This window comes from Lagopus muta, chromosome 3, assembly GCF_023343835.1.
Source record: "Lagopus muta isolate bLagMut1 chromosome 3, bLagMut1 primary, whole genome shotgun sequence".
Classification (NCBI taxonomy): Eukaryota; Metazoa; Chordata; class Aves; order Galliformes; family Phasianidae; genus Lagopus; species Lagopus muta.
The window spans coordinates 22,481,855-22,505,768 of record NC_064435.1 but is presented as its reverse complement, the minus strand read 5'-3'; the positions used below and the strand labels follow the sequence as shown (position 1 = coordinate 22,505,768).

At 39.4% G+C, this 23,914-nt stretch overlaps 1 protein-coding gene across 3 annotated transcripts in view; it reads left to right on the top strand.

The window, feature by feature from the left end:
* The window catches only part of CPQ (carboxypeptidase Q), a 166,875-nt gene that overhangs the window by 51,495 nt on the left and 91,466 nt on the right, over nt 1-23,914 (top strand). For all 3 annotated transcript variants that reach the window (XM_048940009.1, XM_048940008.1, XM_048940007.1), the window contains exon 4: nt 7,710-7,917. In XM_048940009.1, the coding sequence (XP_048795966.1) occupies nt 7,710-7,917 (208 nt within the window). The remainder of the gene's footprint in view (nt 1-7,709; nt 7,918-23,914) is intronic.

Sequence of the window (23,914 nt, the reverse complement as noted above, 5' to 3'; positions counted from 1 at the left end):
TAAAATACAACATCTGTTAGCAGAAAGTTTTTTTTTTTAATCTGTCCTGTGTACTCACTAGATTCTGGTGATTGTGAGGTCACTGAAGATATAAATACAGATTCTGCTCAAGGCTGAGAAGCCAGGAGTTCAACAAAAAAAGAAAAAGGAATCCCTGAAGCCAGAAGTCTTGCAGCTGCTGGTAATTAGCATTGTCACTGGTGTTCCCTCCAGGAGCCCTCTGCTAGCATACCTATGGTAATGTGCAGCATGCAGCTGTGGTCCCACTAGGCAGGGATGTTAACGCAGCAGGAAGGAGGTTGGTTGTTCTTGTTGAACACAAGAAGGCCAAACAGGTGTGTGGCTTAAATGGTTCCCTCAAGGTATTGCCAGCTGCTGGAGAATCTGCCTAATGCCTGCAGGATGCAGAAAGTGTCTTACAGAACAAGAGCAGCTGATGCAAGTCTCCACTTCATACTCAAGTTTGGGAAGGCTAGTACAGGCTGTTCCTCTTTCCCAGCAGTCATACAGTCCTGGGATGAAACTCACTGGATTTTTCCACTTGATCATTTTATCATTAACAGTTGCTTTCTGCTGGTTGTTTGACAAAGCATATCTAATCTGTGCTGTTTTTTAAAAACTTCTGTGGTTGTCATGGCATTCTCTTGGTGCATGTGATACTGAATGTTATAATGAAATACATGTTATTTATGTACAGTAGCCTAGCAGATATCTAATTATGTCAAAGCTATTATGCTTATTTGGTAAAGCCTAATTTTAATGAATGCCTAGCACTGATGAGATGTAGTTTTCCAAATGTTGATTTAAATGGAGCCCGTATGGTTACAGTGTGATGCAGTAGTCTTTTGCAAAAGGAGTTTTCTTTGGTAAGACCAAAAGTCTCTGGAGTCTCTTGTACACTTTGTTAGACTTTCAGCAGATGCTACACCAATTAAAGGTTGGTACATGTAATCTGGAAGAGACTGCATAACTCGTTTGCCTGACAGCAGGCAGCTATATTATCTTCTATAATTGTACAAGGTTATGCTTTTGCTTCATAGTTTCTCAGAATTTTCTTTGTATATTCATGTTTTGTTTTCAGTTTAACTGCCTTGCAATTATTTCAACTTGCTGTAAATCAACAAATGAAAATCCTAAAAGGCAACATAAAAAGCAAATAAAGCGAGAGAATCTTGGGACAAATGATGACAGAAACAAAAAATTAGGCTGAATTTATTTCCTTTATATTTTGCCAAGTGACTGTAAGTGGGTAATAGTCTCAATTTTATTTCTGAAGACCTAATTCTTCTGAGAAGATTATCAGTACTTTTCACATTTTGGCTTATTCTGTTATGGGTGAGGACATCTTGGCCTCTCTATCCAGATAATGATGGGAATCTTGAACAGATGTACACAGTGTATGAGTGTGCCCAAGAACAAGATCTGTGTAGGTCTCCTGTGGTGCAAGAAAAGGGAATGTACTCAAGTGGAGTTTAGCCTTTGGCATGTTGCTGCTGATGAATAGAAGGATACTGTGGTGAGGCAGTCATGATTAGCTGTTCTCCACAGGTAAGCAGGAGACTGAGGTGTAAAGGCTTCCCTTTTGTTTTGATACAGAATCACAATAGCATCTTCTGTAACATCACTCCTTTAAAATGTAAAGCTTTGTTTGTGAGGGCGAGCAGAAGTATGAGAAGAATGCAATCCTGTTACTCTTCAACAGTATTGCTCTTCAGCATCTTTATCAATGATACAAACAGTGGGATTGAGTGTACCCTCAGCAGGTTTGGAGATTACACTAAGCTGAGAGGTGCACTTGGTACAACAGAAGAGTTGTGTGCCATCCAGAGGGACCTGGACAAACTTGAAAAGTGGGCCCACACGAATCTAATGAGATTCTACTCTGCCCTTGTCAGGCCTCACCTGGAGTACTGTATCTAGTTCTGGGCTCTCTGGTACAAAAAAGGCAGGGATCTCCTGGAGAGAGTCCAGCAGAGGGCCACAAAGATGATAAAGGGCCTGGAACATCTCCTCTATGAGCAAAGGCTGAGTAACCTGGGTCTAATGATTGGGTGAGGGGAAATGGTTTCAAACTAAAAGAGTGGAAATCTAGGTTAGATACTGGGAAGAAGTTCTTTACTCAGAGAATGCTGAGGCACTGGAACAGGCTGCCCAGAGAGGTTGTGGATGTCCCATCCCTGAGGAGTTAATGGGCAAGTTGCATGGGACCGTGGGCAGTCTGATCTGGTAGTTGGCAGGGCGACTGGAACTAGGTGATCTTTAACCCTTTCAACCCAAGCCATTCTATGATTCTTTGATTTTATTACTGAGTTAAGGCTGCGATCTCCCTGTGGATAAGCTAGAGATTAATACAGTTGTAGTGTAAGTCAGGAAAGCATTTTAATGAAAGCATGGTAAAGGGATAAACTGAGGTTACTCAGGCAACCTGGATTTTGTATTTCCTAACCCGGGTGAAGAATTGTGCACAGGGGTGTATATACATGGCGGCTGAAGTAGATCTCTGTATGCTTTTACACTAAGAGATTTATTTTTTTTTTTTAAAGAATCATGTTAGGGTTCTCGTAATACCATGCTCACTTGTACCTTTAGAATACTGTTAAATTTGCCTGAGGCTTCAACCTGAGATGCATTTTCTATTAGAGAATTCGGTTTAGCTTGGAGCACTGTTTCATATTTGTCCTTGGGCATTTTAGTTTACCTTGGAGATAAGGGCTGGTAGTAAAGAAATGAAGTAATGAACCATGCAAGGTCAGCTAACACAGTAAAACTAGTCAGAATACATCTGACACCAGCAGCGTATCCCTTCATCAACAGCTTTTAGTGGGTCCAAATTTGTTTACTTTTCTTGGAAGACAGACTAATTATCTAACAGCTTCTTGACTGTTTTTACTGTTTCTTTGCACTTTTCTGTAAGATGCAAACCACATTTTTTTCATACTCTTTATTTCACACGCACTTTTAAGAGAGAATATTTTATTTGTCGGAGCTTCTACTGTTGTTTTTCGTACCGTGATACTTCTTAAATTCCATTAAATTCACGTTCCAAGATGTGAAATCTAAGTGCTTATCAGAAGCAAAACCCAACAGCCTTATTTATCTGAATCTTGTCAAGAGTTGAATAGGAATGTCAAGACTAGATGATGATGAGGTTTTAACATTAACAGATTTGTAAAGAATGAACCTACCCCAATGTGTTTTTAAGTAGTTTTAAAAAATTGTTTAAATATGGATGTGAGGTAATGCTGTAGAACTAAAATCTAAAGAACAGGTGCTTGTGTTAGAAAATAATAGACTCGAACCCCTCTCCATTACTGAACACCAAACTGTGGTATCGGAATGCAGGTATGTCAAATATGACATGGTGTAATTACCCTTAAAGTTTTGCTGGATGACATCATTTTCAAGACTGTGTTGTTCTGAAGCACCAGAAGCTGACATCACCCCCAAGTGAGAACAGAAAGCACTGAAGAATGAATGCTGGTTCATTGCCTCCAAGAGGAAGCCTGACCAGCAGGTCAAGGGAGATGACTGTGCCTGTACTCTGCTCTCACGATACCTCACCTGGAAAACTGCATCCAGTTCTTGGGCCCTCAACATGAGAGGGATGTGGAGCTGTTGAAGCAGATCCAGAGGAGGGCCACAAAGGTAAACAGGGCTGGAGCACCTCCCCTACAAGGACAGGCTGAGAGGGTTGAGGCTGTTCAGCCTGGAGAAGAGAAGGCTGTGGGGGTACCTTATAATGGCCTTCCAGAAGCTGTGAAGGACTTTTGCGAGGGCATGTAGTGACAGGATGAAGAGAAATAGCTTTAAACTGAAAGAGGGTAAATTTAGTCTGGGTATTAGAAAGAAATTCTTTACTGTGAAAGTGATGAGACACGGGAACAGACTGCCCAGTGAGACTGTGAATGCCCCCTCCCTGGAGGCATTGAAAGCCAGGCTGGATGGGGCTGTGAGCAACCTGTCTAGACAAAGCTGTCCCTGCCTATAGCAGTGGTCTTGGAGCCAGGTGATCTTAAAGTTCCTTTCCAACCCAAGTCATTCTATGATTCTATGAAGAGCAAGTGTTGGGAAAACCAATCAGGTTGGCTTTTGAGCTGATTCTCTATAATACTTCCTTTTGTTTTTGAGGGGCAAAGAATGAAAGGTAGCAAGTCTGGTTATTCAGTAAAATTCTTTTTCTTTGGAAAGAATGTCCACAAAGTCATTTTTGTTCAGGCACAGTGAAAGAAATCTTCCCTGTCCATTGCTACAAAACTTCCCTCTCCTGAACCACTTTTTCTTTGCTCTCTTCTGAGCCAAACTCAGGAGTGCTTCGGTCTGTCTTCATCTTTTACACATAGCCTTATTTCTCTGATTTGTTTAGCTAGTTCTTGCTTAGGTCTTGCCATATGGTCAGCAGCTGCTAGAGTTTTTGATTATCTCTGCATAAAAGGGGCTTAATTTACACAGCTTAGCACTTAAGTATCCTCTTTGACACTTTATTACACAATTTTTTATGTAGATATACTGAACACATTGTGTGTCTTGCATACATGTAAACTTTAATCAGGTATATCCCAATATTCTCAGTGTCTTCCAGGGATATTTCCTATTATCAGTCTGTGAGTTGGCCTTGTAGCTCTAGGAATGCACAGTATGGTGCACTGAGGCACTGAGCCTCATCGTGGTAACTCTTGGAATTCTTCTTCCTTTTTGCCTATCAAGTCTCTTGGGCATTCACTCATTTCCTTGGAATCCCAATATCCGCTCAACAGTGGCTGACTGTCTGCCTGTGGCAAAAAGTCATGATTGGGTATTTGAGTTTAGCGTAGTAATCCTGGTAAAGAAGTAACTCAGGCATAAAGAAGACAAGACTAGCAGGTGTCTTCTGGGTTTAATTTGGTGCTGGCTAGATAAGCACAGTACGTGTAGATGGTTGTTCGTTTCAGATGTATTAATGTGCGTGCATCTCACTGCATTGTCAGGAGCCTTATTCACAGTTACCGTGGAGTGCTGTGAGTCAGCATCCGAAAGAAATGTGATTGCTGCTTACACGGGAGGAACAAATATGATTTTAGGGATTTCTTTTGTTGAGCATCTGGGAAGTAATAAGAGGAATAGAATCAATACAGGTGGTGATAAAACCTGAATTATCACTGCTCAGCAGTTCCACGGCATGTTAGTACTAGCCATAATCTTGCCAGAAGATGCAGGTGAATGGGCTCATTTAACTGTTTCTGCACAGCTGTTGAAATTTAAAGTTTTTTGGACCATTAATACATGAAATGATCATACTGTTGGTTGTTGGCTTTTTTTTTCAGTGTATTGTTTGTTTTGGTTTTTTTGGAAGGTCTCCTGGTTAGCATTCTGACTATATCGCCAAACTCTCAAATGAATACTGAATATGTGCAGCAAATTCTTGTAGTAGTTTAAAAATTGGGGTGAGGGACTGTTGCAGGGGAAAAAGGAAAGAAAAAATCCGTAAGATCTCAACTTGTAAGCCTACATGAGTGCATTCACATCAGCTAGGAAATGCCTGCTTGGAATTTCTCTGAAGTTTGGGGATTCAAGGGGAGCTACTGGGCATCCCACTTGCACGGCCTTCCTGGCAAGGAGCAATGACTTCTGAAACTATTGCCACCTCATGAACGGATCAATCCACGCTCTGAAGCAGCCCCATGGAAACTCTGTGGATGATTTTTAGTATTTATTTTCAGATAAATGCTTTCATATATCTTGTCTGCTAGTTGTGTTATGGACTATGTATGATACATGTTACTGTTGTTGAGATGAGAGGGATTTACTCTGAAGAACTACAACTGAATAATCTCTCCTGTTTTATCTAATCTGTATCTCTAGAAAGTGGATCTCTCCACACATATTCAGGAATATTTCAAATGTATTTTTCCAAATTAAAAGACACGGATTTATTGTTTAAATATGTATAAATATGTGTCTATTGCTGTAAGTAGCATATGGGTGAAGATTTCACGTATAGGATGTAGCCGTGGGCAAGCAGCTATGGGTGTCTCTGCTGGAGAGAATGTGGACCAGATGGTTTCAGAGGTATCTGCCAACCTCAGCCATTCTGTGATTAAAACATATGAATAATTTAATAGCTAGTGTGAGAAATGTCTGTAATCTGGCCTCAAAGCTTCAACTTCAGCCCTTTGTAGGGCAACAAGTAGGTAAGAAAATAGTTTAGTTTTAGAGATTTCTGCTGGAAACTTCATTCACAGGCATTTCACTAATAAAGTCATTATTTAGTAATAGAGATAAATAGTATATTCATGAGTATTGAGGAAGCTTTTACATGACTGAGAATTTTATGTATATTGGAAATGCCTCTCTTGGGCAGCATCTGAAACACAAGAATTATGAAGTAAACCTGAAATGAAGGGAGAAAAATCTGGTGAGAGATGTATCAATATTATTTCAGCATAAAATCTCAGTGCAGAGGATGGCCAGTATTGAAGAACAGCTCATGCAGCGTTTTGCCCTAATATTTCAGTGTGCAGTTCTAAGCTTACTTTGGGATTTAGGACATGCAGTTGTATTAACGGTCAATTTCCTGTCATTACTGTGAAATCAGAATGGTTCTGAGGTGTGCGTTGAGTCTGTCCTCATCATAGTCTCTGAAGCAAGGAGTGATGTTGTTCCCACTTAATGAATGGGAAACAAAGAAAATGACTGTTTTAGTATCAGGAGTATTTTCAGATTTGGGCATACGTCTAGTTCCCACTTTCTCTTTTTTTTTTTTCTGCATTAGTTTTTCTGCAGATCTGATCCAAAGATCTCAACCATGGCACCAGAAAATGAGATCAATAATGGCCTAATTGGGAAAAAACGTTGAAGGAACTTGTTAAAGAACTTGTCCATTAACTTTTAGCAGTCTGTGATGCCAGACATGGAGTCACCTCAGGTAGAACAGAAGGAGCTTCTGGAAGGGGAATATATGCTGTACGTAGTCATGAAACATCTGCAGCTTTCTTGGAGAAAACAGAGTTATATTGGAAGAAATATGGCTACCTAGTGCTATCTTAGTGAAAGAAAATGTGTAACTGTAAGATTAACACTTTTTTTGTGATTTTTGTGTGATTTCTTTTTAATTTTATCTCCACATTTCCTTAGATGAATGGAAGTATTTAATGGTGTATATTTTTTCTTCATTTTTGCATCATTTGCTTAAAGTTTACTGTTTTTTAAAAATACCTTACTTCATCAGCAGGTGGTGGCTGAAGTCTCAAGTGCACTGAGAATGAGTAAATGTGTACTTTATGGTTTCATTGTCTATCTGAAATCTCTCATATCAGTGTTCTTCAAAGTAGATATCATTTTGACAGCCGCTCTGATGCTGAAATAGGTGAAGTAGGGAATATTATTTTGGCTATTTGTCACAGAAAAAAAAATGCACTTACCGACTTTTTATTGTTTTTCTTCCTGATGAAGCAGCAAAATGTGGTATCAGAGGATTTACTACTGTAATGTCAAAGCACCTAAATTGTGCTGACACAGAATAACTTCCCAGGAATGATGACAGTCAGATATAGTGATTAGTATAAAACTGCTTGAGGTATTTTTTAGAAAGATTTATTCCAACATAACTAATATATTCCTTTTGACAGTGTGCTGGGGATGGCAGTGGAAGTGTTCTTTTTGATAATTCTATAATGGTGATAATAACTTACAAGCTAAGTTGTTAACACTGTTTTATTTTTCCTTTCCTGTAGCCCACATACTGGCTGGCAGAACTACCAGTCTGGTATACCTCAGATTCCCACTGCTTGCATCTCTGTGGAAGATGCTGAAATGATGTCACGGATGTCTTTCCGAGGCACTAAGATCGTTGTGTACCTGAAGATGGGAGCCAGGACCTACCCAGACTCTGCTTCTTTTAACACGGTGGCAGAAATAGTTGGAAGCAAGTACCCAGAGCAGGTGAGTGAGAATATACAATAGTAAACTCATTTTGCCCTTAAAAATGTGAAGAAAACCCCAAAGAACATCTATTCATAAAATACCCTTCAAATAAGTATCTCTTGATCACCTGTTCTTCCTCATTTTGGACTTCTTGGCATTTAGTTGTTTTCCAGGTAGCAGGATTGAAACCACTTGGCTCATTTGTAATCATAGAATCATAGAATGGTCTGGGCTGAGAAGGACCATGCTGATCATCTAGTTTCAACCCCACCTGCTATTGACAGGACTGCCAACCACTAGGCCAAGCTGCCCAGAGCCACATCCAGCCTGGCTTTGAATATACTCAGATGTGCTGTTTTACAAGACTATAAGCATTGCTCTGTTCTAAGAACATGAAATTCAACTAACTCGTGCACAATTTAACATCTTACTTCATTTCCAGACTTAAAGCTTGCATTAAGAAGTACTATCTGCACAGATATTGCAGAGCACCTATGCAAGCAAAGGTGAAATCCTAGCACTGCAATAATACAATTATTTTTTTAAATAATTAGTTAAAGTTATGGTTACCAGAAGGATTTGTACTTGAAATTTGCTTATTTTTCTATTAGTAATCTACAAGTGGTTTCATCATCAGCTAAAGAAAGCTCGTTCCGCTGTCTGGAAATAAAATTGTTTTCTTGAGATTTCCTTAACTTTGAAAATGAATATAGGATGTCAGTTTTTTTTTTTTAATTTTAATTTTATTTTATTTTACTTTCTACATTTGGCTGAAATTGTGTGTGTCTCAGATAGGAGGAACCGTCTACACTAAGAAGTATCTGCAATCTGTTTGAACACTGGTTGCTGATTTCAGTTTCAAGACATTCTTGTTGCTTTCCTTTTTCTTCCAAGTTCTTAGCCAAAAACCATACAAAGTACATTTGTAGAGCTGGAGGACTTATCCCTGGTATGAGATCTTCTGTGTCAGATTAAAACACAGAATGAATTTTCTGGCAGTATGTTTTTTCATGAAAATGTTGGTGCAACCTCACTTGTAGCAGCAGTAGGAGTTGCTGCTGTGAAGTACATGTGCTGAGCCATGATGGCTTTTTAAACACTGTAGTCTTCCAACTTCAGTGGGTAAACTGGCCATAGTTGTTACAATGTTGTATCTGTTCCAAGATAGAAGTTCCATAGTGTGTGGGAACTGTTGAGTCGCAGCCTGAACCACTGATTGATCACCTGAGGTAAGCACTGCGTCAGCCATAGGAGCACAGGTGAACTAATTCAGCTGTGTGACCAGTGGGGTGGAGCCTGGCTGCACCTCTCCTAGACCCATTTAAGGGCCGACTGCCACTGAGGAAGGCTCCCTTTCTGGAGATCTCTCCTATTGGAGGTTTTTACTGTGAGCTTGGGACACAAGTGAGCGTTTCGTTTTTGACTGTTTCTTTTCTCCATGATAATCTTTCTAACTATAATCCTGTAAAATACCATCCTGGCCATGCCACTCTTCTAACCGTGCATTTGTTAATTATACACATAGCTTTGGCTTTTGATGTCTTAAAATTCTCAGTATTAACACAAGTATGCAATTTCAGAAGCTTGATCACTGGACAAAGAGGTAAGTAGTGACCATTGTGGTTGATTTGTTTCCTACCATTGGCTGTGAGTTTAGGTTCCTAGAATGTGTACTGAGTTAAAGACAGTGCCCAAATCTATAAAATAATTTAAGTACGTGCCATCTGAAGAGGTTGTAATGTGCTAATTAGCTAATATGCTACCTTTCCTGAGTTAGGTTTGGTGGATTTCAATAGTATGGCATTTCAACCTGGATTATAAAATGTCCAAATATAACCTTCAAGTGTGCTTTCAAATGTTCTTTGCTATCCTGCTCTGTGTCTTTAAGTAACGAAATAGATTGTGATCTCTTCTTACCCCAAAAAGCTCAGGTTTTTGAAATGTTGGATAAAGGCTTATTTACAAACCCCCTGCTGATGTTAATGGGAGTGGTAGCGTACACACTTTGAAAAAGTAACCAAGGAACAGAAAAATAAAACAAGTGAATGTTTAGGTTTTATAGTGCTCAATTCTTGGAAGCTTAATAGATGCTTCGCTATGCTAATTCAACTTTGTTATCCAGAAAAATCTAACTATTCAGGCAAAAAAATACATTGCAGACCCAAATTCTTGCAATGCCTTTTATGCCGAAGTGTTTAGAAATGCGTTACAAGTCCAGTGGAAGAGAAAGGTGCTGTTTCCTGTGGGCCAAAATTTCAATTTGAGGTTTGAAATGAAACGAAGGCAAATTTGTATCTCTGAACTCTGGGTGAGAAATCAGCAGCGGGTGGCATAGCTGTGACAAAGGTCTAGAGCCATGCAGTTCAAATTAGTCTGGAGCCTGTGAAACATTACTGATCACAGATATTGCAGTTAATTATAAGTTAAAAGCTGGAACAGAATTGAAAACGAGGGTCACTGTGGAATACAGATGAAGTCTGGTGAGAGGTGACACAGTTCTAGATGTAACTATGTTAGGAATGCCTGTGATTGTCTATGTATTTACTAGAATTTAATATACTGCCTGGTTTATAAATCATTCATTCCTTCTGAGACGTTAGCATGTTTGTTAAAAGTAATTACCAAGACGTAATTGTTTAAAGTCATTTTTAAGTCATTTTTCCACGTGACTTTTTTTTTTTTGGTGGATTCAGGCATGTAGCATGAGGAGGAAAAAAATAAAATAAAAAATAAAGTAGTTGAAATACTGCTGGCCTGTTTTCCTACAAGTGCTTTGTTTTGTTTTTTTGCAAGGAGTGTTTGATGTCATGACAACTGATAGAATTGTTGAACTTGCAAAACTTTAGTTAGGCTCCCATGCTTAACTTTAATACATTTACATTTCTGAATAAATTAAAGCAATACAAGAAATATAATTACTGCTTTGTGAAGATGAAGCTCATGCACGAATCTTCAAAAGCAAGTGATGTGACTTGGGTGTACATCTCCATGCACCCAGTAATGGTTGTTTGAACAGGTAACCCGGTGATATTTCTTCTGTTTGGATCTGTCCTTTTGGTTTGGCCAGGCAGTAGCAGTAAACAAATGCTTTGATGTCAGTTGCTCCAAGTAAGATAAGTGTACTTTGAAACCTACCTGAAGTTGCAGCTTTGCACCACTAAGTTTTTAATTGGGGTGGAAAAAATCTGAACTGTAAAGGTAAATGTGCCTTATCCCAGTGTCAGTACAATCTGGTGTGTCCCTGTTCTGCTTTCTCTTGTGTTACTCTTCCTAAGCTAGGGAGGCGCAGCTCTCCCATACAGCATCCTTGCTGATGTCGCGGTTGACATGACTGCATGTTTTGAGCACACGCACCCAGAGACGTCCAGCATCATCACTGTTGCTCCTCAGGTGCTTGCTTAGTTCCTGCTGAAGCCCAGATCCTTTTAAGTGCCCAAAGGAGGTGAGGCTGTGCCCACAAGATAATGAATTCAAGATCAAGCTTTTCTGCATGTAAGTCGGTAGGAAGTAGTGGGACCAAACATGCTATGACTTGATGCCCTGGCAACATTCCTGAGCTTGGAATCACATTCCCACGGTGCTTAGGACAGCAGGGGAGTGGAAAACCTGTGGGCTGTGGGGCTTAATGTATTTCAGCCCATATGACTCCTGACAGTTGAGCCAAAGACTTTGTTAAATGAAAAAAATATGGCATCAGAACCTGCTGGGTTCCAGGCTATTGCAGTCTGCTCCTGACTTTTGTTTTGGGGAAGGGGTTTTTGAAGCATGTTGTTGAACCTGGGACAGTACTGTTAGCATCCTTTTGTACTGCATTGTGTACTGGTGAGTTGTTTTATATAGGCTGTGTAAACTGACACTGGAGACTGACTGACTGAGAAATTCACGAGTTAACTAATGTGGTTTTCATTTGAAATTCAGGCAGAGCTGGCAGTAAAACATGTTTGTCTTTTCATTTTAATGCAGATGTAGCATGACTGGTCTTAAAGTGCAGAAGCAACCATTCCCATCACTGGGGAAATGATACATAGTGTGGCTGTTTCTTGCTAGTCTGGCTTCAATGTACCTAATGTGCCAAACATGGAACTGCAAAATATTTGATTAACTGCAAAGGTATCAAAGTGGATAAAGATGTAATTCTTCTGTAAGCCTGACTTTCAGTATCTTTCTGTACTGCGTATTTCTTGGTGTACAGTGCTGTTTTACTTACTTTACACTTAATAAGTGATGGGAAAACAGTTTCTTAAGTGCCTTACAAAGTACATACATTTAATGATTGCTCATTATCCTATGATCTGGCATAAATACCGTAGAGCACAAAGAGAGAGGCTTATAAGTGGCTTTTGTAGAATCCTGAGTAGCTGTTCCAGGAATTCACTCTACACTGCTTTTTTGCCTCCTGTTTTTTATGGAGTGCCATATCTACAAAAAGTACCATTTGAAAAGTGACTGTTTGGAACACCACAGGCTTAAAAGGCCATTAAAGAATGTGCTGTAGCTCTGGGCCAAGTTTGGATGGCATTTTGAAAGTAGCAGTCCTAGGAGTGACCTGCGAAACAGAGATGCTAAGGTAATAGATTATGAAGTTCTTTTCCAATCTGTGATTGATGTAACAGAATCTGTTCTACAAGGGAAAAGGAAGTTTATTTGCTTTTACATTCTTTTTCCTTTCCCTATTTCAAAAATCAGCCCCTTCTTGGAATTTGTGATATTGGGCAAAACTCCAGGGAACAAGAGAACATAAAAATGTCCAGGCTTCTGAGTCTGTTAGGCATTCATGAACATAAGGAAAGAAATAATTTGTAGACCCCCTCCTCCTCCAGAAAAAAAAGTATCAGGAAAAAAAAGGGCTTCTCTGAAGATGTGTAATACTCAGTACAATGTTGTTTTATGGCCTGGCATCAGTTCTACATATGTTAACAAAATGTCTATCCATTAGCCCTTTGATGTGGCTTCCAGATATCTTTATGTTCAAACTAATCCATGCATACAATGGAGTTTTGAGCAGAGATGTTTTAAGAGCCTGGTGCCATCACATTATGGCTCCATTAGCACATTTACTCCATGTGGGTTGTTTTGCTATTCATTTCAAAATGTTGGAGGGTTTGTAAGTGCCTTTTGTGAGGTTGTCTTGTGTGACTGTAAGCTGATGCTTGTCACAGCTACTCTCAGAATTGAGGAGATGATTATGGAGATTAGGTTTTCCAAAGTGCCAGCCCATTACTTCATAGTCACAGACTGATGGGAAAGAAGGAGAAAGGGTACTATTTCTTGCAGCAAAAATGGACCCGAAAATTTCAAAGAACATAAAGCATTTCCTAACAATTCTTTCTTTACTCTTTCTCTGGTTTCTTTCTCACTAAGTGTACGTGTGTGTGTGCTTTATTAGTATTAGGACTTTGCGTTAGTACTGGGAGGATTGTTTTTATGATGTGCCTTGTGGGAGTTAGGGTGCCTCCATAGTTTGTCCTTAAATAGAGGTCTTGTCATGGTAAAAAGTCAAATTAATATGAAATTTCCGATATGGAGGAAAACTTTTTTCTTTTAACTTGACAATTTTGTTGTTTTTCTTATTTACTTTTTTTTTAGTCTGCAAATGGAATTTTCAGTCCAAAGTGCACAATTCTGTGGTGTGTAGAGCTTGGCAATTCTTCTAAAACCTGAACTGCTCATTAAAAACCCAAGAGCTGACTGAAAGCATTTAATTCTTCTGGGGGAGAACTTGGCAGTAGTTTTCCTTAAGATTCTGAATGACCAGTGAGTTCTCAAGTAGGCTCTTTTTTTTTTTAAATATAAATCTTGATATCTGGGTATGCAACAAATACATCTTACAGGTGACTTATATGTTTGCAGGGGGCAACAGTCAAAAATCACTGTACTGCTTTGATGGAGTCAGAAATATCAGTGGAATGAGTGTATACTAATGGAAGATTCAGAACAGCTTTAAAAAAAAAAAGATACTTCTGATAGTTTTGCTGGAAGGTATTGGTTTAGGTGCACTAGTGTAACATGATGTTTGTAATATTCAGATGATATCAAAATGACAAGACCGTATCTACAAACAGGCAGCTAAGAACAGGCACAGGGCTTGCTCAGCCATTTCTGTTGATCATTGAGAGGTCTCCAGGTCCTGTGTCTCTCAGCTTGATGATCGTAGAATCATAGAACCATAGAATGGCCTGGGTTGAAAAGGGCCACAATGATCATCTAGTTTCAACCCCCTGCTATGTGCAGGGTCGCCAACCACCAGACCAGGCTGCCCAGAGCCTTGAATGCCTCCAGGGATGGGGCATCCACAACCTCCTTGGGCAACCTGTTGCAGTGCCTCACCACCCTCTGTATGAAAAATTTCCTGGGAAATAAAAAAACAAACATATTCTGAAGACTTATCTCCAAAATATTCTTATGCAGCTGTCCTTTATCTCATGCCGTACTTTGTAAAGGTAGCTGTTGACAGGTGAAACAGTTGTGAAAATGGACAGATTTTTATCCTGATAGCAGAGATTGCATAAACAGAAGTCAAGCATTTACAATATTCCAGATCACATAAAATTAATACTTGGCACAGAGCATTTTAGAGTAGACACTATTGAAAATAAATTATGATGCGAGAACAGAAGCAAGGGGTGAGCTCCATGGGGTGCAAGCAAGGCATCAGATCTTTACAAGGATTGTCCTCTTGCCAACTGAAGCACAGGAGCTGTCAGTGTGTGAGCCACAGCAGTGTGAATTAAAAGTGTCAGCTTTATCTGCCTTCCCTGCTTGCTGTCCAATGGGAGCTGCACCTCTTTCAAGTGGGATGATTCAACCTGCTGGCAAGCAACTGATTGTGTTTTAGTTGCTGAAGTGCCAGGCTAACAGTGACCAGAGATGAGGACTGTGATCTGAATGTTGAGTTTTAGCTACTTTTCTTGCTAAACTGCCACTGGTATTTGTGATGGTAGAAATGACATTGGAACAGTTAGTTTGCTGGTGAACGTATCTAAGCACACAGTTTTGTAGTCCTTTTGATGATACCAATGTAAGCAGATCCACTGTAATATTTTTTTCTTCCCACTCATTCCTTTGTCTCTGCTCCCACAGAGTAGTTTGAAGAATTACTGTGGGATTTTATTTCAGTAATAATTTACAAATACACATAGGGTTTACAGAATGATTGTGGAAGCATTTTTTTTTTCCCACGTTGAAAAAGATATCTTCTAAAATTACAGCAGATCCTTCTTGCATTCTAATACACAAGAGTATCTAAAGGGTAGTTCTTGGTTTGGCAGATGTAGTAGTTGCCTGAAGCATGAAGTAAGAAACCACAATGTTGAGGAAGAAGGAGGGAAGAAACTATATTCTATTTTTCATTCTGAATAAGTAAGTGCCAAAAATGCTTCTGCCAGATATCAAGGATTAGTGTAAAATCATCTGTACACTGCTAGAAGTCAAATAGCTGTAGTAACATGCTTCTATTTGTTAGGGGCACACTATATGTTAGACCTTCTATGACAGCAGAACTAGCAAAAGAGTTTGTGAGTTTGTAGTCCAGGCGATGAATGCAGTGTTAAAGTAATACATATTTTCATGGAAATGTAATGGAAAATGGTATGTCTGAGAACATGTGGGTTGGATGTAAAGATCTGTTTGGTACAGATTCAGAGCTTCGAACAAATAGGACCAATGTGGAGAAAGATTTGATCGGTGGCGTAGGAAGGAAATCTAAAACATGAAGGCTGGAGCTGAGGTGAAAGAGGGAAAGAACTTGGCTTGGTCAATCGCACTGAAACATTGACAGAAACAATTCAACTGTGTGGGAACAAAACAGTAGAGATGTTATGGCAAGAAACTTGTGGTTGTAGTAACTGAGAGAAACAGTTTCTCAAATATATAGCAGTTAGAATTTTTAATGGTCGGAGAGATGGTATTCTTGAAAGATGCTGAACCAGCAGCAAAAATGTGGGTAGACTTCACATACTGTGAATTCACTTGTTACAATTTCATGCTTTACACTTCTGCTTGGAGAACAAGGTGCAGAGAGACTTGGTAAAAATGATGTGCCTGACCACAGTTGCTGTGGTTTTTAAGACAGGCTCTGTTCCTTGGTTTGCCTCATTAGTATATTCTTCAAAACTTTGATATCATTATATTATTCATCCTTGTTGCTTTATACAATTGTTACACAGTTTTTATACATTTTCATCAGCCTAAAAAAAAGTCCCTTAGGCTTCTGAGACCTTAAAGGCCTTGCTGTTTTTCATTGAAACTTCGTTGTAAATTGTAATCACGATGATTCAAAGGTGTTTATTATGATTTGGCAAAGCAAAATAAATTGTAAAGCACACGCTACCAGGAAGGTTTGTTTAAAATGATTGTTAATAAAATGTTATTCCTGATGGGATGCACCTATGAGTGCTGAGAGAACTGGCAGTTGTCGTTGCAAGGTCACTCTCAATAATCCTTAATTGGTCATGGTAGCTGAGGGAAGTGCCTGAAGACTGGAGGAAAGCCAGTGTCACTTGTATATTCAAGAAAGATGACCCAGGGAGCTACAGGCTGGTCAGCCTCACCTTGATCCCTAGGAATGTGGTAGATAGAACAGCTCAGCATGGGAAACAATTCCAATCATGTGAAGGGCGAAGAAATGATTCTGTATTCAGCATGAGTTCATCAAGGGAAACTCATACTTGGACCAATCTGATAAGTTCCTGCTATTAGATGACCAACCTGATGGATGAGAGGAGAGCAGTGAATGCTCATTACGGCCTTTGGCACTGTACTTACGTGATCTATAACTAGTGTAGCACTTCAGGTCTCAATACTGGGTCCAGTCCTATTTAATACCTTCATTGAAGTTCTGGACAGTGGGGCAGAATGCTCCTTCAGCATGTTTTCCTGATGATACAGAACTGGGTGAAGTAACAAATGTGCCAGAGGGCTGTGCTGCCATCCAGAAGGACCTTGACAGGCTGGGGAAATGGGCTGACAGAAGTTCAACAAGGAGAAGTGAAAAGCCCTGCAGCTGGGGAGAAGCAGTTCTAGGCATCAGCACCTGCTGAGGGCAGCCAGATGGGAGCAGTTCTGCAGCAAAGGGCCTGGGGGCCCTGGTGGACATTAAGTTGAACATGAGCCAGCAATGATGCCGGAGCACTGGGGATCCCCAACATTCTTGGGGATGTTCAGAAGCTGCCTGGGCCCCCTGTTGTGGATGTCCCTACTGGAGCAGGGGTGGGCCAGACGGCCAGAAGGTCCTGCCAGCTTCAGTCATTCCGGTCAGAAAAGTTAAACTACTTTATGTGTTTAGGAATGGGATCCTACACTCGCAGTGCATAAACTAGAAACTTTATATGTAAGCATATAAAGTAATGATAAGACACCTAAGACAATGCAGCACTGTTTTGACTTCTTAAATAGAAACTAAATCTTTTTTTATTGTATCATTATCTTTACATCCATATTTTTTCTTTTTGTGGAAATACTGATATTTAGAAATTTATCTGTAGTGCACAAGTTCTGCAAATTCCAATTCTTTATGTTACAATTTTAGTTGAATTTGAAAAGGAAAAAAACAAAGGGTCTATTAAAGGACCTTTAACAGAAAATTTACTTTGCACTACAGGTTCTGTATGTATTCTTCTTTATATACACTGAAAAATATATTTCTCACAATCCATGTTTGCTTTCCCCATTGGTTTTTTTTATTCTGTCATTTATTCCATAGACTTGGTTTACAGATTTGAACAAAAGAAAAACTGAAATGGTTATTCTTCTGGTAGTTGCAAAGTCCCTCGACATCTGATTTCCATTTCAGTGTTGGAATTTACAACCACATTTGTGAAATACTAGTCTCAAGAACAGTGTATAATGGCCTGATATACACTGCTTAACTTCCACCCCCTAGCCCATATCTCATTTCATCTAATCATACATAAATTGTCATATACGGGGTGGAGAATGGAATAATACCATGATGTAAGATGAAACAATATTCTCTGTACTGCTGTACTGTACTGCTTTAGAAATTGCACCAAATCAGTGTTTTTTCAACTGCTGATAAGTGGAAGTAGGATTTTCCTTAGCTCAGCAGGGAGGATGTTAATGCTGTCTCAGTACTTCTGTATTATTGAAAATTCTGGGCTTTATTTTTTAACTGTTTGCTTGGTTTAATGGTGACTGTGCTTAGTTCGTATATGTACTGATGTCAATGGGACAAGGATTTCTCTCATCCTTTACGTGTGCCAAGTTTAATGTATTGCTTGTGGGAGAAGTTGTTTCGTGAAATAATATTCCTTCATTCTAATGGAATTTGTTGCTGTAAGCTATAAATATGAGCTACAGTTACAGAGCACCTTCTTCTGTGATGTGCTGCTCAGCAGAGCAGAGCATGTTCTACCATTCCAAATGGGAAACGTCTGTCACCCAGCTTCTTGCCAGCAGTTATTATTGAGCTCTAAAATGTGATGTCCTCACTCCTTTTTCCCCTTCCAAATCATACGGAGGACTTCAGATAACGTTACTCTTTGTGAAGGAAAGGAAAAACACTATCTTGAACTGTTGACAAGTATGTTCCTCTCCTCCTTATCTCGCAAGAAAATAGTACAGCTTGTGGTCCGTTTGCTTGTATAATTTTGTTTCTTGGCATTGCAAACCTGAAGTCAGATTTAAATATCTTGTATCTGTGTTCGTTGCTTTTGCCTGACATCCACGGACTTCAGTTTCTATGCTCAAGTGCTGCAGGAATATGCTCACTTTAACTGGAATTAATGCTCAGCTGATAGTACATTTGACTGTCTCTTAACACATTCTGCAAGTTGTTCAGCAAGTCTTTCTGGAAGTCTGCAGCTGTTACACCGTGCATATAAATAGTCTATAGTTAATAAGCCTATTTATAGCAAGCACAAGTCTGAAGGTTATTTTTTTCTCATTCATTAGAGTTTCCAAGCTTCAAATAAGTTAGACAAGATGATTGGATTGTACACTTACCACCAAGTATGGTGCATTGACTTTTTCATTGATTAATTTGTCATTTAGTTTAAAATTGCCTACACAAATTTAAATGCTGAATTTCAGGGAAGAGATACAACTAAGTATACAGCAAAGAAATATAAATAAGTTGGCCGTTGATAGAATGTCTAAATTTCAGTAAATTTGGTGTTGATAAATTTCTACATTGTATTAAAATGTATAATGCTTTATGTCCCTTATATTTGGACATTATAAAACGCTCAATTTGCAGTTAGAGAGCAGCATAATTGCCCTCTTCATTTCTGTATAATAACCAGCAAGCCTTTCAGAATGGCTGAGATTATTTGGTGCAGAAAGTCAGCAGTGGCTAACAGGTGTTTCTATTTACCTGTGTCAGATTTTTGTGTACCCCTGGTAGGTGGCTCATATGGGATTCTTGCCCTGTTTGCTGAGCGCAGTTGTGATGTATTTAGGATTGAGTAGATGTGGTAAAACTTGTGGCATGAAAGTAAAGAGGCGACATCCAGCTTTTCCCTGGAAATGGGTATCCTACCATGTAAACAAACTTCACATCCACAAATTAGGGACTGAAGGATGGCACTTGGAGAAGGTGTTTGAACAGAAGCAATTAAAGACATTCAGCAGTCTTTCATGAGTGCCAAAGGCTCAGGCTATGGAGAGAGTATCTGGTTATTTGGCATGCTGTAATTGCTGCAGAAGCTTTGTTTATCTTATTGTCTATGCAGCACATTTAAAGCTGTTTTAGTGACCTGTAAGGATAGGATTTTGCAATGTCGTAAACCACGAACGTTAGCTATAAGATCCAGCCAATAATCCAGACAGTAATATACAGATGGAAAAATATGTAACTTGCATGTTAATTTGCTGCTATACTTGATTTTGTTCAAGAAATCTGAGTTCCTATTGAAAGCACTAATACCATTTTGTTTCCCAATTAGGAAAAATTATATTTAAGGGAAAAACAACAAGAAATACCAACAAAACCATTCTCTGCTTAACAGAGAATCACTTACTGCGTTTAATTAAGATGATCTTCCAAAGCCACCAAGAAGTTAAAGAAGGAACAGTTAATTGCAGTAATTTTAGCTGCTTAAACCCACAGTGCCATTGAAATAATTTTAAGTGTTGTAAATGGGTGTGGGTTTTTGTGTGTTTTTAAAGAATCATTTTTTGCCTGAAATTATGTTTTCGTTTAAATGTCTTTGAAATAAATAAGAGTTTCTTCTCTGAGGGTGGTACAAAAAGATGCTAGTGTATTTTCAGTAAGTTCATTTTTCTTCTTTGAGCACTTTAAAATCTCTTGATGAATCTTTAAAGCAGGAAACTGATCTTTTTTTTTCTTTTCATTTATCTGAAACCACTTATTTAATTGTAACATGGATCATAATTGCTAATAGCAATTTACAGCTGGGATATTGAGCCAAATAGAACCAGAAATTAGCTGTAGTGCCGTGAGCAAAGGAAACTTGTTGCTGCTTGGGTGCAACATTGACCTGGGATATGAATGTAGCATCAGTAGGTAAAGTGTTCTCTTTCCTCTCATGTAACTCAAATTATACATCTCCTGTGGTGTAGAATAAGAGTTGTCTTTGTTCCTCTCTTCTTTGGTGAACCAACTGCAGTTTTACACTCACTCAGATAATGTTCTACAAAAAATGTAGCTCTCTAGGCAGAGCTACGTGAAGAAATTCTGTTTTCAGAGCTTTATTCATTATCTCTCCAGAGCTTCAGAATTAATCAAAACTTGTGCCTTTAGAAGAAAATAAAATAATTTTCTGCTGCAGTTTTAGCAAACGTGCATCTTTAAACGTTTTGTTCTGCAAGTAAGATTGGAGATGATTGGATGTGTGTATCCATGTGGGTTCAATACAAAAAAGAAAAAGGTAAATCTGAATTGTTTATTACATAAAAAATAAAACCTTTGAAAAAGGATCTGGAAGTTAGTAGCCTTTTTAAAGATCTGTTTTAATGCTTTATGGAAAGAATGAAAATGAAGGAAAAATGATAGCACAAAATATAAAATTGACTCAGATCATGAGTGAAAGAAGGAGATAGTTCTGTGTCACCTTTTCATGTTCATAAGGGCACAAAAATATTTAATTATGATGAATAAAAGAACTCTCTATGTAACCTACCTATTACAAATCTACAAAAGCAAAGCAAATGTGAATTGAGGATACCACAATGTGGCCTACTGTTTCAGTCTTTGACCTGATACAACCTTCACCGTTGGAACAATACACCCACAACAGATAATGAACTGCAGTGGGAAGCCTGCAGTGGTGGAGACGCCAAATTTCTAGCTCCCATCCCCTTTCATCGTACTATAGTAAATCAACAGCCTTTCCCCAGACTTGATAGCGGCCAGCTGAATTACTGTAGTTCCCTTTTGAAGTGGGGTAGATAGTCTTCCCTTTTTTCTCATACTTGTTTGAAACTGTGTGCAGGGATCATTTTTTTTTAGCTGTGTGCTGCACCAAGACGCTTGCACCGTGGCGTGTGATTAAAACCTTTTTGGTGGTGGATGAAATGAGGTGCCCCATAGTAAAGTGCTGTTGAGAGATATGAGGGAGGAGGTGACGTGGGCCTGAAGACTGACCTGCAGCTCTGTGGTTCAGCCATGAATAGGCTGTCATTTTCTATGCCAGCAGGGGCATGTTTTTGAGTGAATATACAGCATGAGGGAGTTGTGTTTAAATACTCATTCTGTGTTTGCTGTCAACGCTATGTGCTGTTGTGAAGCTGTAACTGTAGGCCTGCTCTGTCCTGCTGAATGCCCACAAGTCCTGAATGCAGCTCCCCCAGCGCTGCTGCTTTGTGCTGGGAATTCCGACTCCGCAAGGACAAATCTGAGGGAAAACTGAAGGCGGTTGGAGGTCAGAGTTTTGCGATTGTTTGTTTCTAAAGAGATTTCTCCTCTTCAGTGTACCACTTGATGTGGCAGTGCTGGTCATGTGAGGATCGTTTGTTTCGGTTACAAATGCAGAGTAATTGCTCTGAGATTTTGAAGTGACCTACAGGGTGGCCTCTCCTACCCAGCACTGTTACCTCAATTCTGATTTGTGTTGAAAGGAAATAGGAAAGAGAAGCATTCAGAAAATAGTTTCTTGCTCACTTGTTTAACCATTAAAATAAACCCAAAGAAAGCGAATACTTCCTGCTGAACTTCTCATCCTAAAGCGTTGTTGCAGGCACACTGTACAAATGATCCTGCAAGTTCACACTATCAAATTTAATGTTCTAGAAGTGGCATTGTCTTGTTCAGGGCAGAAGATGAGCCACTTGTGTTGCTTTTGTTCATGGCTAAAGGAGAGACGATACTTGTCTTCAGGAGTTCTCTGCTAAAATACTTCGGGTCGTTCCTGAAGCACCCTCATAAGTAGTGATCAAACTCTCAAATCTTTCTTTTCACTTTTAAACAGCCTCAAAGTTGTGAGGTGAATTTTTAAGATAATATGGACTCAAGTGGGGATTACACAAAGTCTTTTTATTCTTTTTCTCACCACACTTTTATGTGGCTATAGGACCTTAGGATCCTATAGTTGTTACGCTTAGAACAGATATGTTTATGAAAGAAGATCAGGTAGAGGAAGGCGAACTTGATAGTTCTGGTGCAGAATTCTGCACATCTGGCGATTTTAGTCTTCTACTGAAGATATGTACCTTATATTTATGAAATTAGTCCAAGCTATTGATCCTTCTCTACTGCTGTTCCTTATGGGCTGTGGTGTCTGAAAGTACACAAGAAAGACTGTAAACTATTTAGATAGGCTTCTCTGATATTATGGATCATACTCTAATGAAGCCAGTGTTTCTCAAAGTACCAAGGCTTATTAAATTATCTAGAGGATAAGGACATTCACTGGCCTTATGTTCCAGAGAAAGGCAACTTCCTTTTGATCTCACCTTCTTTGCTGTGGAAATACTGTAACATGTATATCAGTAAGCACTGTTCCTCCAGCAAAGAAGTAAGCGGAGGTTTCTAGAAGAAGACATTCCAATACACGTTTCTGTCTCCTTGTAACAAACTACAGGACAAACAGTTTGTGATAGTCATCCTGCAGGATGGTACACTGCCAGTTTGACATGCACTCACTATTATAGTTAATACATGGCCAGGATGTACTGTGAAAAGGTATAAATAAAGATATATATTTTTTTAATTTAACACTTTAACATGTTTTGTTTAACGTGTGTTCTTTCTTCCTCATCCTTATCTCTAAATTGGAGAGAGAGAGATCTGAAGGGTGGGCTGTTCAGTGGATAAGGAACTGGTTGGATCATCCCAGCCAGAGGATTGTGGTAAATGGCTCTGTGTCCAGGTGGAGACCTTTGAGCAGAGTCTTCAAGGGGTCTGTCTTGGGACCAGTACTCTTAAACATCTTTATCAGTGACATAGATGATGGGATTGATTGCACCCTCAACAGTTTTGCTGATGACACCAAGCTGATGGTGGTGTAGTTGATATAGCAGAAGGAAGGGACCTTGATAAACTCAAAAGGTGGGCCTATGTGAACATAATGAGGTTCAGCAGAGTTAAGTGCAACGTTTTGCACTTAAAATAATCCTAGATATGTATACAGGCTGGCAGAACTCCTTGAGAGTAACACCGCCAAGAAGGACTTAAGGGTCCTGGTAGGAGAATAACTGAACATGAGCCAGCAGTGTGCTCTTGCAGCCTGGAAGGCCAACAGTAAGCTGGGCTGCATCAGAAGAGGGATGGCCAGCAAGGAGAGAGAGGGGATTGTTCCCCTCCACTCTGCCCTTGTGGGGCTCCAGCTGGAATACTGTGTCCAGGTCTGGTGCCCCCAAATACAGGAAAGATGTGGAAGTTCTGGAGAGGGTCTAGAGTAGGCTCATGAAGCTGGGCTGAGGGCTGGAGCACCTCTCCTATGAAGATGGATTGAAGGAACTGGGCTTGTTCAGCCTGGAAAAGAGAAGGTTGTGGGGAAACCTCATTGTGGCCTTTCAATATTTAAATGGAGTTTAACAGGAGGAAAATTTTTTACAAGGGTAGGCAGTGATAGGACAAGGGAATAGGTTTTAAACT